Here is a 16540-nt window from a genome sequence, read left to right as displayed (position 1 = left end):
CTCTAAAGCTCTGATGACCTGTCCTATATGTCTCCCTACATCCCAGTACATCGTATAAAGTTTAGTGCAGCCATCCAAACAAAAGCAGAAAGTAGGTAAAGAAAATAAATGAATGCTTTGATTTAGGCTCCAGGGGGAAAATGGTCAGTTTAGTAGCGAGAGTATACTTGATGAGTGGAGAGAGAAAGAGGGCTTTAAATGTCTCGCTAAGTGCCTTGGGACAGACTCTGTAGTGTGTAAAGACCCTGCTTTCTTAATTGGATTCACCTCAAGTATGTTGTCTAGTTCTGTGTCAAGAACACGTTTTTTTTCATGACTTGTACATTAGTGTTTATTGTCATATCAACATCTATTACCATCGAAATGTTTGAAAATTACCCAAAAATAAGATGTAGCATAATGACGGATATTTCACTGAAACTCACTGAGAGGAAAAGTAGAAAAAATCATCTGAAGATAACAAGCAGCACTGTTTGAGGGTACAGTGATGCGAGGAGAGCATAGATTCTGTGCTCGCGCGTTTCCCCTACAGAGCTTATTAAAACACACACACAAACACACACAAACACACACACACAATCTGCCGGCAGTGTAGATCATTACAACCGACAAAGTCTCAGAAAGGATAAACTGCATGGGCATAGAAATAGCAGTGCTGCATGGCCAATGGTCAACATGTGACCCAAGAGGGGTCAAGTCTCCCCTAACTGCCTCTGCTCCTGATCAGTGGAGTCATTGGCCGCTGTGACACCGTCTGCTCCTCTCATGGTGAAGGGCCCAATCCCCTGCCACATGATGTTCAGTGTGCGCTGAACAGGGTGCGGGATGACAGGGAAAGATGGTGATCACAGCGGACAGGCCCTCAGATCAGAAGGAGTTTGTTTGGAGAAGACATGCTGAATTTAGAGCTGAACAAGTTGGATACACCCTGTCAGAGGACTTTAGCAAAAAGATCTTTCTGATGTTCAAAGTGGAGATAACTTTGTGGAGGGTTGTGTCAAAGATGCCTCGACTATTTTTCAGAGGTGGGAAGTAACGAAGTACATTTACTCAAGTACTGTTCTTAAGTCCTTGAGTATTTCAATTTAATGCTGCTTTGTACTTCTACTCTACTACAATTCAGAGGTAAATCATGTACTTCTACTCCACTACATGTATTTAATACCTTTAGTTACTTCACAGATGTGGATGAATGATGTGAAATATAATCAAGTGTTAAATCAGACTTTAGTTCCACCTGGAGTAAATTCACAAGCTACCCTGCAGTATACAAAGTCATTCAAACTAGCTGCACCTTTACCAGCTTTGAGAACACTTTCATGATCAATCATTATAAAACATATCATATATATTATTCTGAAATGGGCTTATCTGCAGAATGAGTATATTTTACTTTTGTACTTTTACTTGAGTATCATTTTGAATGCAGGGCTTTTACTTGTAACAGAGTATTCCTACACTACACTGGTATAAGATTTGAGTACTTCTCCCACCTCTGCATTTGTTACATCCCAGCTGCTAGCAGGAAGCTTGCTCCGTTCATCTTCGAGTGATATATGGCAACCTTCATAAGACAAAAAGGATATATCTTTGAGAAAGGAACCACTTGACCTTGCTGTAAATGTTTAGCATTTATAGTCACAATGCAGCTGGAGATTTATTAACTGTCAACAGAACTGCATGGTTTTCACCTCAGATATGGTAACATGACTTTCCTGGGAAGGCTCTATACATCCCCCTCTATATCTCTAACGCACATGTCTCACATATAATCACGACTTCTGCGCTTGCCAGAGAAGGGATTATTCAGTATTATAAATAACTCCGGGAGAAATCATGTTAATGCTCAGTGTTAGGAGAAACAGTTGCGTGTATATAGAGCAGATTCAGATTTGTTTGCCACTGCAGTTTATCAAAAAGAAACATGCACTACATTTGATGTAAGTGTTGGATGTGAATTCAGTTAATTAAAGCAATAGTTCCTTAGTGAGTGCTATATTGCGCAAGAAAGCTAAGCTTGCAGCTACAAAATCTGTCTCTGATTGCTTTCATTTGATGTTACAGGGACGTATTTGGATGAAATAAAGAAGTACAAGCTTTAAAGTGGTGCAGTGATGGCTATAAGATATTTGTGTTGACCAACCGGGAAGTCGCAAGGACTCCGTCGACAAAAAGCAACGGGATTTTCCAAATTGGATGATGGTATATTACAGAAAAGAAGCTCAATGTCAAACGCTCATGTATGATACTTAAAACGTTTTGTTTAGCAGGGTAATATCCATATATTCAGACGACTTTGTGATTCTTGAAGCAGAAATACAATATCTGCATCAACACCGCTAAGCTTAAGGCAGACTTGTGTCAGCGTGATGAGGTTTGTTAGTTTATTTAGTCACTTGTTGGCAACCACCATTTTGATGACACAGAAGCTTCAGACATTCACCAGTGTGGTATTTACTGACGTATCTTATGTTGTCGAACAAAACGAGGAAATATCTTCAACTTCTGTCAACCACTGATCTTATTTCAGGTGTCTAAAGAAAAGCCCAAACCGTTAACTTCAAGAAAGGAAACCGGAAGTTGTAAAATGCTAACTTATTTCAGCGGTATAGGACTTGTTCCTCCACCACTCTATTTCAGCCTGGATTTGTAGTCTCTGTCTATACGGGTAGCAAAAACAGAAATATTTTTTGTATGGCAAACTAGAAAAGTTGTCAACAGTTAAAATGGCATCCCAAAAATATGGATGTACTGGATAGGGATACATTTTACAATGGAACATTTCATTTGACTTTTTCAAGCGTTCAACCGGAGAAATTACACAAAGAAAGACCGAGGCTGCATTGTCCGTGTAAGAGGACCCTCTGTGTCAGAACCTCACTTTCTTAGTCAATATAGCAAACACTATTTTATTGCTTCAATTGATTACACCATCACCACTGATTGGACTAATCTAGACTGCATACAAGGTGGAAAGTATTCCCTTTAACAAACCCTTAACTGTAACTCTCGACAAAAGATAACCTCAGATATAGCAGTTGTCAAAGGATCTGCTTTTGTTTTGCTTGTGTTTGGTTGGTTGGTTAGTAACTGGACCAAATGATGGCATTGTTTAGAAGGTGACCTGAAATAAGTTCCAGGTTCTTTTGATGTGTATTAGGGTTAAGTGCTGCAAAGAAGGTATGGGTCATCAATCAAGAATGACTAGAACAGTAACCAGCATTTCACCAATGCATCTTTAGCTACCAGAAAACCAACACTTGGGGAAACAAATCTATGTTGTATGAACATTTATGGAAAGAAACAACCAAAACAAGTACTACCAAAAATGTAAGTTTGGAAAAAACAATGTCATTAGTTTTTGTAGAGGGAAAGCCATTCAGAGGGAGCAGGTTCAGTAGATAAGACATTTAGCAGAAATACTTCCAGGTGGTGCCAGGCACATGATTTGATTGATATGCCCTGCCATGGCATATCAAGTGTTTTACATATTTATGTACATTATAATGAAAATCAAAGACAAAAATATTCAACATTGCAGTAATTGATGTAGGAATAACTTACTACCAAAGCCACACAAGGTTATTAATAGTGCATGTCATTTTAAACCTGGGGAATGGGTGGAAGTTCTTGCAGTGGAAAAGTAGTATAGCTCTCTGCACACACACAGCCAAAGACAAACAAAAAAAGAATGTGAGAATAGGTCTCAAGTTAATTGCTTCCAAAAACATTATCCACCCTCAATAACTACCCACGATGTAAATGTCAGAAGTATTATCAACATTTCAAATGATAAATGTATTAGTTATTTTCAGTCTGCTTGGGAATAAGAGTTGCAACTGTGGCAGTGCATTGCATAGAATATGTTTCAAACACTGAGTAGATGTAGCATGGTACATGGACTGCCTTTGTATGGGCTTCTCACAGCTTTTCCAACACATTCACCATTCACCCATACAGAGGCAGGTTCAGGGTGCCACCAGCTCGTCAGGAGAGATTACTATTCACATATCATTGGCTATACCTGTGGGAGAACATTAGAGTTCAGTGTCTTGCCCAAGAACATGCAACCTGTTGGGCAAGGGACCGGGATCAAAACCCCCAACCTTCCAACTGAAAACAAACATCGCTACCTCAAGGTCCACAGAATTGGCATGGGTTGTAGAGATATTCAAATATATACAGTACCGTTGACTGTTACACAATGAGCTAGGAGAAGTATATCCTTATCATATATTTTCTTCTCTCTGGGTGGATAAGTACTCTCCAAAAATATCTAATATTTAGGATTTTTGGTGAATTTGTCAGAATATGACTAAAAGCTTGCTGAACAATTGTATCATTGAGCAGTAAAGAGAAAAACACACCGGTTTGCTGAGAGGTGTTGTGTTTGAGGTGATGATTGGATGCCTTACTGACAAAGTCAAGGTGCAGTAGACAGAATTTACCAATGCACGATGCTAATCTAGTACCAATTCTGTTTCTTTATTTTTTTTGTAAAAGTGGTGTATCAAGGACGCAGAATCACAGAGTGCAGGCACTTGGCAAGAGTCTGAATAGTCTGAGTAAAGAGTGCTTTGTCCATGTGTTCTTTATCTCGTTGGCCACACCGGAAAGCAGAACTGGTTTGTTCTATCATTCATTGTTTTTTGGAAACAATGTTAAAACAATCCAAAATATGTTGTTACTGAGTGTCAAGGCCTAAGAAGGATTTAACAATTGTGACTACAAGCAGATTCCAACAGTTAATACTTCTCCATTCTATACTGGGTGTCATGATTATTAAGACAGGGTCCAATAAAGTTATGCTAAAATGTTCTCAATAGTCATATGCAAGGCATCCGGTTTTGCCTTTTTAAGTCAAAGTACGTTGCTGTTGTACAAGAATATCGTGGACCAGACTGGACTTATAGTCTAGAGTTTTGTCATATGAGGTTTATCCTGTTAACAAGACCTTACAGTCCCTACAGTCCAACAACCGCATCGAAATTATTCCAAAGTCTTCGCTCTAGTTTTGTTTGTCCTCTAAAGCAATGGGGAGCTCTTCTATATGTCTCCCCACATCCCAGAGCATCGTATAAAGTATAGAGCTATGATAGTCTACAGATTGCACCTATCCCAACAAAAGCAGAAAGTAGGTATAGCAAATAAATGAATGCTTTGATTTAGGCTCCAGGGGGAAAAGGTTGAGTTTACTAGCGAGAGTATACTTGATGTGTGCAAAGAGAAAGAGGGCTTTAAATGTCTTGCTAAGTGCCTTGGGACAGACTCTGTAGTGTGTAAAGACCCTGTTTTCTTAATTTGATTGCCTCTAAATCCTTCCTGTGCCTCTGACTTATAGCCTATTTCTCTTCTGTTTTTATGTTTCCTGTTGACAGAGAGCTGATCTTGCAGTGGCTCCCCTCGCCATCACATACGTGCGAGAGAAGGTTATCGACTTCTCCAAACCCTTCATGACGCTGGGTATAAGTATACTGTACCGCAAGCCAAACGGGACCAACCCTGGGGTCTTCTCCTTCCTCAACCCCCTGTCGCCCGATATCTGGATGTATATTCTGCTGGCTTACTTGGGTGTCAGTTGTGTGCTGTTTGTCATAGCCAGGTAACATGCCACTTCCAGTGATCACAGCCTCACACACAGACAGAAACATGCTTAGCTTCCATCACTTAGCCCCGCCCATCGGACTAACAGCAGGCCCATCTCAGTAATCACAGGATCTGCATCCTGAGCACTCTCACACAGTAAAAGCCTTCCACTCAGTACTGACACTAATCAACAGTCATGTATCAAATCTCAGCCCTAACACCATTGCTGTGTAAAATGCTAAATGCCGTTTAACCGTTAAGGATCACATGAATATTTGCCTTTTTCAAGTTTCCAATTCAGTTGGTGCTTGGCTGCTGGGTTACTCCTGGCCAGAGGTCGCGTTAACAGAATATTTTCCGTCCTTTTGACAGATTAGAACAAACTCGGAACAGCGCCAAAGTTTCCCCGCAGCGAGGCTCGGGTGTTATGCCGTGTTATGCATGTCCGCCAAAAAGGAAATGATACCGTTTCCAAACCTAACTTTGCCGTACAAATCATTTAAATGTCTGCAAGTTTTTGCTTTACGCTGTGCGCGCTCCAGCAAGGTGCAGTGGGCTACACGGCGCTAACAGTTCACGCCTCCCCCCGTTGACAGTTCACGAGCGTGCTCTCTCGCAACCCCCCCCCCCCCTCGTCAGAGTTGTGTAAAGGCCGTCGGGTAATACTGGATTTTGACGGAAATGTTACGATCCTGTCCGTCAAAATGACGGGCAGCAAAAAAGTCTAGCGCAACTTCTGCTCCTGGCATATGTTTGGTATCAGTAATGAAACCACAGGAAATTCATACACACACAATTAAACCACCAGACCTTAGATAGAGAAGTTGTAGGCCTATCAGCCGTTCAAGGGTTGTGTGTACATGTCAGAGAGAGTGGCAGAATGCTTGTGCTCTCATATGGATATGTGTTGGCGTAAGTGTGTGTGGGATTTGTCAAGCTCGGTGTGAACACTGCTGCCCTTCTCCCACCTTTCCCTCACTATCCCCAGTGTCTCAGAGTTCATTCTTTTTCCTTCACCTTGCTTCAAGCACGACAACTGGAAAACAAACGTCAGAACAACAATTATCTGGTTTAAAGGAGTTTGTGGCTGTCACCTCACCCCATTAATTGTAAAGCTTCCAGGTGTTCATAGCCACTGGCAATCCTTATCTAAATATACGTTTACAGATGACTTTCCTATGCAGGCTTTTAAAGGCGTTGTGTTTTGTTTTACCCCACCAAATCAGACATTTGGGGTTTTTTCTGTAAATGACTCACTTTGTCACTTCTGCACCTAACTTTTTTTTCTTAAAATTGGAGCTATGTTTTACAATTGTAGGTCTCTCTCTGCAGTTAATTGTTTGCAGTTCAAATGGCATTGCAAGTGTTTAAAGACAATAAACCCAAGTGCTGCAAAGTTTGTTTGTAAAGAACATTCGCTAAGAAGTGCTAGAACTCATTTGTAATTGGATTTGTGGTTTTGGTAATTGAAGGCAAAGAACTCTGTTCATTTGGTCTTTTATGTATCTGATTTATCTTGAATACATTGGATTAGTAGGTGTTGTATCTATCAACACAAGCAGCTCTTTATTACAGTATTTGCTTCTGTGTTTATCCACTCAACAGTTTAATTATGTACCTTTAAGAATCCTGTGGCTGATGAAACCATCTAAAATCTGATTTGCACAAGTTGTCTTTTCTTGACGGTTGACTCGTGATCTCGTGGTTCTTGCTTGTGGCTGCCATTTGAAGCATGGTAAAGAAAAAAAGAGGAAAATAAGTTCATGTTAACTCTAAAACTTTCAGGAGACATCGGCTCTCTTGCAGCCGTGACCTGACAGTTTTACCGTTAACGCACATGTGTTTTCTGATGTTACTGGCAATATGATCACACACGAAAATAAAAAGCGGCAACTGTCATCTAAGTTGGCTCAGAATATGCACCTATCTGTATATAATATCATTATAAGTAAGTGTTTGGGTAAGTGTATGAATTCCCCCCTTCACTTTATTCCTTCTTTTTTCCTGTACACACAATGCATGCTGGGCTACAGCTGCATGTGGTTGATGTAGAGTGTAGCATAAGCACTCTCACTGAATTAGATGAAATGTGAAAGGCAGATTACGTAATGTGAACAGAAGAGATCACATTCCTCTACCGTTATATATGTGACAAGAGCATTTTAACATGTCTTGTCAGGTGATAAGAGCCTCTGTGGTTGAACTACCCTGGTAGTGTACACGTCAAATATCTTCCTCCCCCGTGGCCATGCAAATAGTTTTGGTGCCTTGGTTGAATAAAATGGAGATGACTGGAATTTAGTTTATACTGCTCACCACAGGAATTCAAAAGGCCCAAATCTTATTGGAAAGAGTTTCCCTGCTGTTCTAGTCAACAGCTGTCACTGAGGCTACATTATACAGAAGAAATGCCCGTTTAAAACACCACTATACTATCTACATCGATAGACTCAACAAGGGGTAAGAAAGTGAACCAAATCTAAAAATACAATATGCTAGCATATGGTTTTATCATGATTGACCAAGAAGGAAAACTGGTTTGTTGTTCATGGTTCAGAATTCGATCAGTAAAAAAAAAAAAAAAAAAAAAAAGGAACTTGTGCAGTAGAAGAAAATAAAAGACAGTCAAAAGTGTACTGTATACAATAAAATACTCTTGATAGATAAACTAAAATGTTTAGGACCAGTGACTGAAACCAGTGAATACAGTTATAGGTTTTAGGTCTATACTGTCTGTATGATGTCTATACTGATCAATATCATCTTGAAATATGTTTTCCAACAAAACTGCCAAATTAAACGGCTAAATGTGTGCTTTTTGATTGCATTAAAAAAGGACTCATATTAGTGTTCTAGAGAACACTAATATGAGTCTGATGCCCTATGGAAAGAAAAGTGCCTTTAACCAACGATTTGGTAAAAGTTTGGTCAGGTTAAGGCACAGTAACTATTTTGTCAGGGACATATAAAGGGATAATGTGAGGGCTCAACATGGATAACCTAGCTACTTGGTTGAGCATAGGGGACGATTATAGTTTAGTTTTTTTTTTTTTTTGTAACCCCCCTACCACCGCACCTTAACCCTACCAAGCTTTGTGTCCCTGAACAATGTCTCACTGTTTTTGCTTTTGATCTATGCAGAACAAGTAATCCATCTCAAGGTGTTATTACCCACTAAACTGTAAACATACATCAGACATTTGCATAAAACAGGCGCAGTGATATTTCTTTGGACAATCTGCTTATTTACACTCGTAAAAAGGTGTATTGACAGCATGCCCTCCATTTAATCCTTTAATGGTGAGGAAATGTATTTCTCCAACTTCTGTTCACATTCATCATTTGTATGTTTCAAAGTCAAACTAATTTCATGAAACTTTGTGAGACTAAACCGTCTAGTATAGTGAAGCACATACAATTGACAAGGAGTTCCACTGTGCATTAATATACTGTTTCTGTGTGTGTACACATTACACATTTGATCTATGTATGCTTGTGTTCGTGCTGCGCTGTGTGACTGACTGTTGGTACGAGTGAGAGACAGAACACTGGGACTGACGTACACACAGTTAGAGCAGCTTCTCCTCGCCACCGATAGGCCTATTCCACACGGGTGCACTGCTAACACCACATGATCCCTCTGTTGTGTTGCCACCTGCCCTGATATCTCCAGTTACTGATGTTAATGTCACCGGTTATCGCTTATTTTATGTTCCTCCTAATGACATCAGTCGCACTGCTGCTGCTTCTGGCGCAGGTGACGAAACAAAAAAACCTTCACAGCACATCACACCTCTGCTAAAGCCTGTGCATTAACACCTTGTTACACTTTGGGGAATTCCCTACATCATACACATGAAGGGATTTTATTTGCGAAAAGCAGAGGCTACTAGTGCAGAATTATAATTTTTCTATATGAATATTACTCATAATACTGATATGAAGTTCTCTCTTTCCTTAAATCAAAGTGTCTTTTGAATATTAAACATTTAGTTAATGAGTGCTCATATTAAAGGTACAGTACATCATGTGGTTTGAATGCTCCTCTGAATCCCATGCACCTTTTATATTTTTTTCAGAATCTTGAGGCAAAAACACAACTGAGGTATAAAGTGGTGCAGTGATGATGTATTTTTATAGGCCGACCAAGGAGTTAGCATCACATAGGGGTCCCTCATCAAAAAGCAATGTGATTAGATTTTGTTTGATGTACAAAAAAAGCTTATGATACATATATATATTGGCAAGAAATCTACAAGAGATTGTACAGTGCATCAGAGAGATACAGTACGTCCACGTCTGTCACCACCTTCGCGCGTAAATGCAATCGCCATAAGTAAAAAAGCTAACCTTGTGGCTGCGCATCAGCACCGCTAAGCTAAAGATTGCTAATGTTCGTCGTGATGACGTGTATTAGTTAATTTAGTCACTGTTTAATTACATTTTTTATTTTCTAGAAGGGAAATGTGTAATTCTATTAGACTTTTAAAAACCAAAGATCTTCTTGGAGGCTTCTTACTACAAACACGTTAAAAAACCAATGGCTTCAAGTGGAATGAATCAGAAGTGGTAAAATGCTAATTAATTTCCCGGTTTCAGGAATCGTTTCTGCACCACTCCACTGAGTCTTAGATCAAATATATACCGTTACCAATACCATGTAGGGCAGCGGTTTTCAAAGTGTGAGGCGCGCCTCCCTGGGGGGGCGCCAGAGCGCTTCAGGGGAGGCGCAGCATGAGAAAAAAAGAACGAGAACAAGATGAGTAAAGTGTCACTTGCACACTTTTGGCTGTCTGTGGAGACCAAGTTCCCCCACCTCGCCAAAAAGGTTGTAAAAGTGCTCATTCCCTTCACCTCCACCTACCTGTGTGAGTGCGGGTTTCCCGCATTGACTTTGATCAAAAGCAAGTACCGGTCGGCTGCAGCCAGAGGATGATCTCCGTTTATTCCTGTCTACATTGCATCCCCGCCAGAGTCCTGCACGGGTCTGATTTTCAAGACCCGCTCCCGCCCCGCACCCGCGACGTGCAATACCGAAACCGCCCCGCCACCCGCACATATTGCCAATTAGTTCCGCAAACCGACCCGACCCGTCGGCACAAGATCCGCAAACCGACCCGAACCCGCATATCCTAGGAGCAGTGAAAACATGCAATTATTAACACACGCAGTTGTGTATTTGGCTCAAAAAGCGTGGGATGTTGGTTATTTTCTCCAGGAGGACACCAAAAGCCTCCCAGACGTTGGATTTCGCTCCTGAGGAAGAGTTATTTACAATGCTGTATTCGAATGTGGCGCACTCAGCAGCAGATTGATGCGGTGCAGAGGTTATAATTATGCGCGGTCCCGCGGGGGAGAGGTCTGAGGAATCTTTAAACATTAAATTAAATTATTATTATTTAAATATATATTTATTATGCAACACCCGCGACCCGACCCGCATATTCTTTGTTTTACCCAGAACCGAACCCGGAAAAAAAAGTTTGAAAAAATACCACCCGCGAATCACCCGATGCAGGACTCTGATCCCTGCATGATCCGCCTGTGCGCATCAAAGACGCAGACTCATTGTTCCCAGCACTAAAGTAGGGGTGAGTGTAATAAGGAGGCAAAGTTGATGTTCAGTGTGTTGCCGCAAGCATATAAGGATTTATCCATGAAAATGAAAAAAGATTTAAAAAAAAATGTTTAAAACATACTACTCAGCCAATCAAATCGGTGCAGTCAGTGAGTCAGCACGATAGATTCAAACATACACACAGAGACGAGACAAGAAGAGAGAAACAGTCGGAGTAACTTCAAATGGCGTGCTCAAAAAAGAGAAAGGTAGACAGCGAAAACAGAGCATTTAATGACATTTTCTCTTACTGGACCTCTTTGAAATGCAATTGAATACCCTGCATTATAGCAACAACAACAATAATAATAGCAATAATAATTGGGAGGGGGGGCGTGGCTGTTCTCATGTTCTCTGAGGGGAGGCTCACCTTCCCACACTTTGAAAACCCCTGATGTAGGGTATACCAGAGTTAACTAATATGACTTGTACATATTGGTTGAGCCTGAAAATATTGCCCAACATTTTTTGCCAGTTTTAATTGTAAGTGTACAAAAAATATTAAGCTTGCGATTTTCATTAACATCGTCCAAGCCACACCACCACATATTGTGTTTTTAAATGTAATCTTACTTTCCGATAGTCTCTCATGCTGGGACAGAGCAACAGGACCGTTCTCTCGCTGTTGATTCATCTCCTCTGACATTGGCGTTATCGTGCCCATCATCGCTGGAGCTTTCTGCTGGGTGACCCTGACCCCGTAGGAAGATAAAAGCCTCACATTGTTTCTGCGCTGCTGGTGAATTCCCCGCCGTTTTTTTTTCCGCCCGAGCTTATCTCTGCACTGACCTTGCTCAAAGTTTCTCCCTCTGCAGCACAGATGATCTGAGATAATGTAAGGGCAGTGTAATTGGATCAGAATGACAGCAGGCGAGCCAGGCGAGGCCACAGTGAGAGACGGGTTAAGCCGTGGTGTCTGCTGTAAACGGCAACGGTTTAGCATTCTGTGACCCAACCAGCAGCGGTCCAGCCCGCCACGATCCGGCACATCGCTGACAACTTCGTTCATCCATGTTCATGGCGAGCTGTAATTGGCTTTTCCTGACATGATTGGAGGAAACACACGCGGAGACCTCTGCGCAAGAGATTGGGTCACACATGCCACGGCAAGGTCACAGTTCAGATGAACTCAATTTGGCATTGCAAATTGACAAGCAAGCAAATCTGGGGCAAATTGAGTGAGTGGACAGATTGATTTAAGGCCAAGGATTCTCTTAAAAGAGAAATAAGGGGGACATTCAGGGGTCCTTGAGCTACACCACACAATATCCTCCTGTGTGCTATAGGGGTGAAAAGAAACACCACTGCTAACCACATTATAATGGCAGAGCCCATTAGTCAATGACAGCGTTCAGTTATGATGCTGTCATTTCATCGATACAGCCATACGTCTTCATATAGAGTCGTGTATAACAGTATTCTACCAAGTACTACTGTATTATAACAAAGGACAATGGAATAAAACCTTGACACCCGGCGGTGTAGCACTTTCATCTGCATTATCCTGCGTGCAGATGTTACATGCACTCAAGGTTACCGCTTTGGACTTCCAGTGCAGTAAGTCTACATTATGCATTGCAAATTGATTATTCAAACCCTTGTGTCTGTTTAACAGCTTGAGTCAAGATAGGGCCCCAGTTCCCCCTCTACCCCAGCCCAAACCAAATCAGGTCAGAATGCTTAATTGTAGACCAATCAACCTTTACTAATGTAATGTCACTTTTATTTGATATGAATAAATGAGAAATCTCTCTGCTTGAGGAGTGTGTCGAGTGAAGGGGAGCGCAGGGCCGGCGTGGGCATGATGGGAATTAACCGCTTGATCTGCTGAATATGAATGCGCCTCCAAGATTATAAAGATTATTAGTTCTTTTCTTGGCTGACAATGGAGTTATTTTCAGACCCTATCGATTAAATTACTGAGGGGAACTGCCTTTGATATGAGCACTCCCACATGAGAAGCCACCTTTGGAATATGACTGGTGTTAAAATCGGGCCAAGGATCATATCTTATTACAATTTAACAACGGAAAAGAGAGATTCAGGTGAGCAGACATTTTTGAGGCTTTATTTTGACTAATAGATTATTCAGTAAATAAATCCTAATCATCATTTTACAATAATTCATTTTCTAATTTACTAATCCAGTTAGCAATAGCATTCTAAACTATGTTCACGAAAACATAGCAGTGCTTCTTTATCAGGGACGTGTCCTCCGGCAGGTTTAAAGTGTTTCATATGACTAAGTAACGTTGTTTTTCTCTCTCCTGTCTCTCCAGGTAGGATGACAACTGTGTCTTTATGCAACTGCAATAAACATCTGTGTGTGTGTTCTCTGTTAATGTCACAGGTTTAGTCCCTACGAGTGGTATAACCCCCACCCTTGCAACCCCGACTCGGATGTAGTGGAAAACAATTTCACCCTGCTAAATAGTTTCTGGTTTGGAGTTGGAGCTCTCATGCAGCAAGGTAGACGCCTCTGCCTGTCCCCTTTTTTCTAGCACATGTCCCACTTTTTGCTGGGGGTCAAACCTTGCTCTTGGACCAGGCCCACGACCATGCATGGGGGCCTCTGTGCATGATGCTAGATGCTTTTCTGGTAGAGTCCAGCAGGATAGACTGAGTGGAATTTGAGTGATGTGATTGATGAATGAGGATGGTGCACCTGCATGCTACCCTTTTCCTAACCCCTCCCCTACCTTCCCCCACCTATCTACAGCATTCGAACAGGTAAGTGTACCGCCCCCCCACCCCCCTTCCCAGGATACCTGATATTGAAGGAATGATTGAGATTGAATGTGAATTTAGGCCCGTCTGCCAAACCAATGCCGTATCTTCTCAACTAGTTCGCATCTTAAGACTGAAAAAGAGTTTATAAGAAAAAGGAATGTTATTATTTTAATGATACAATGCATGCCAGAATGAGAGATATGTTGCATTTTTAAATGTTGTCAATGTAACAAATAAGCAGGTAGATGATTGTAGGGCTTGGAAAGCATGGTATAAAGTGTATGTGTCACAGCATCTGGACAGTGCAAATAAATAACTAGCTGCCATAGTTAAAGCTGCTTTAAAGGGTCAGTTCACATCCAGCTATAAAGATTTGTTTTGGGTTGTATACCCCCACGTTTTGAATACCTTTCTTTGACAATAATGCCTTAGCTCTAACGCAGTATTGAACAAATTAATTAGAATATGTTATTAAACAACTTGGTTGAATACTTGATTCTGATTGGTCAATTTGGATATACCAGAGATTGTTAATTCTTTGCTAAAAAACGTTGCTAAGGAGGATAAAGGGACTGTGTGCAGTCATATCAATCCGCAGAAAGAAGCCCGGTCTATGTAACATCCTTGGACAACAAACATTAGCTTTCATTGATCAGAAAACACCATGAAATACTTTTGGAATATTAATTTTTATATTTGTGGAGAGGATAAAACTTTGGATTCATGATGGTAAAACTGTATATATAATACTTTCAAAATCAACTGAAGACCTTATAGTGAAACACAAGGTTTTTTATGAATTAATACCACAGAGTTTGAAAATTATCCTTTTGAATTAAACTATAACTACTTGTGAACGTTTATTTTCAACCATAGAAAAGTTGTTAAAAAAATCAAGGTTAAGTCGTTATTTCAACAGATTTCATTCAGAGGCCCTGAAAGTATTTGTTATTTAATGATATGTTCAAACAGTGTTCCTAGCAGTCTGAATAATCCATTCCAAATTTGGCCTCTACCGTTGAAGTAGGTGAGTGAAAAGAAACTATCCGCATGATAACATACCAGGAGAGGTAAGTTAGAAAAAAATGTTTTGGATGAAGTGACCCTTTAAGTCTATAGACAATCTTTCTTCAGAATAAGTAACTAATAACGTATCCCTTGTTGGCTGGTTGCATGCTAACTTACTGTATACTGCATGCGTACTAATATCCCCAAATTAGCGACTAATATTTCTTACAGATTTGTATTTATTTGAATCCTAGGATGCAAATGATTTGGCATCAAAATGATGGCTGGTTTGACAGAATCCGTGTAAGATCTTTGTAAATGTCATGCATTTTAGCAACTCCGAATAGAGAATAAAGTAGTGTTGTTTGTTTGACCAGCTAGCAGCACATACGTGTAGGGTTGACCAGTTGAGAAGATTTGGCTGAGGCCCAGACGGCGGTGGGATAGACTGACCTCACGGTGTCTTCATGGCACCGTGAGCTCTGCACTGTAGAGAGGCTCCCCTGCCCGGAGGCTTGCCCCGCCCCCCAGAAAACTGTGGGATGTGCTGTTTGGTCATGACGTTACCTTGGGTACATGACAGTCAGCACCAACCAGGCTCTGTTTGGGTCAACTCGCTCCTCTGAGTGGGTTGCCCCTCTTTTCTTTTCTGTTCTGGTTTCTGAGGGGGAAAAGGAAAAGAAGCATGGAGCTGGTAACATGTTTTAAACATACCTGCGTCTGATAACAGAATATGCAGAATCCTCTGCTCACAGAACTGATGAATATGTTTGTGTTCATGCCTGCTACCTTGATTTGTGTTTGTGGTTTTATGAATGGGCAGAGTGGGTGGCTGTTGCCAGTGCTGGGTGACTTCCATACTGTGGTGGAGCTACTTCTGACAGTGTGGATGGCTGGTGGCTAATAGAGTGAGGCAGTGATGACGTAGTTCTAACCCGAACCAAAAGTTAGCATCGCAAGAGCTCCCTCGACAAAAAGGAATGGGATTTTTACATTGGATTTAGATTTTTTTAAGAATATAAGCTCTTTGGCCAACACAAGTTTATGATACTTACACGTTTTGTTCAGCAGGATAATCTCCACACATTATGATAAGATAAAATGTACTTTATTGATCTCAATTTGGGAAATGTTTGCGTTGCAGCAGCAATCACCATAAGTAAAAAGCTAACGTTAGGCTATAAATGAACTACATCACGTTTGCAAAGTTGTATTTCACAACCGCTAAGCTAAAGGCGACTAATGTTCGGCTTAATGATGTTTATAGTTGAGTTAGTCAGTTATTAGCAACAGCCGTTTTTATGACACATAAAAGTATCTAATAAAGATTGGGGTTTTTACTGACAAATGTTATGCTGTAGGACAAAAAAGCTTCATATCTTAAGCTTGTGTTAACCAAAGACCTTATTTTTGTTTTTTAACCAAAAAACTATAAAAAAAAACGTTGACTTCGGACGTGCTAAATAATAAGTAATTCCTGTACCACTCTATGAGAGGTACAACCAAACATTTGTTTTCTAAGGGGGGCTCTGTGTGAATAGCAGTAGGATGGGTCTTTATGTTGAAATCACACAATTATTGCCTAAACTCTAAATAACT

General features: G+C 40.7%; 1 protein-coding gene across 2 annotated transcripts in view; it reads left to right on the top strand.

Annotated features, from left to right (window-relative positions):
• grik2 (glutamate receptor, ionotropic, kainate 2) overlaps window positions 1–16540 on the top strand; it is a 274277-nt gene that overhangs the window by 191027 nt on the left and 66710 nt on the right. For both annotated transcript variants that reach the window (XM_034115672.1, XM_034115673.1), the window contains exons 11-12: window positions 5379–5602; window positions 13554–13672. In XM_034115672.1, the coding sequence (XP_033971563.1) occupies window positions 5379–5602; window positions 13554–13672 (343 nt within the window). The remainder of the gene's footprint in view (window positions 1–5378; window positions 5603–13553; window positions 13673–16540) is intronic.

The sequence above is a fragment of the Trematomus bernacchii genome, unplaced genomic scaffold (genome assembly GCF_902827165.1).
Source record: "Trematomus bernacchii unplaced genomic scaffold, fTreBer1.1, whole genome shotgun sequence".
Classification (NCBI taxonomy): Eukaryota; Metazoa; Chordata; class Actinopteri; order Perciformes; family Nototheniidae; genus Trematomus; species Trematomus bernacchii.
This window is presented reverse-complemented; position numbering and strand designations above follow the sequence as displayed.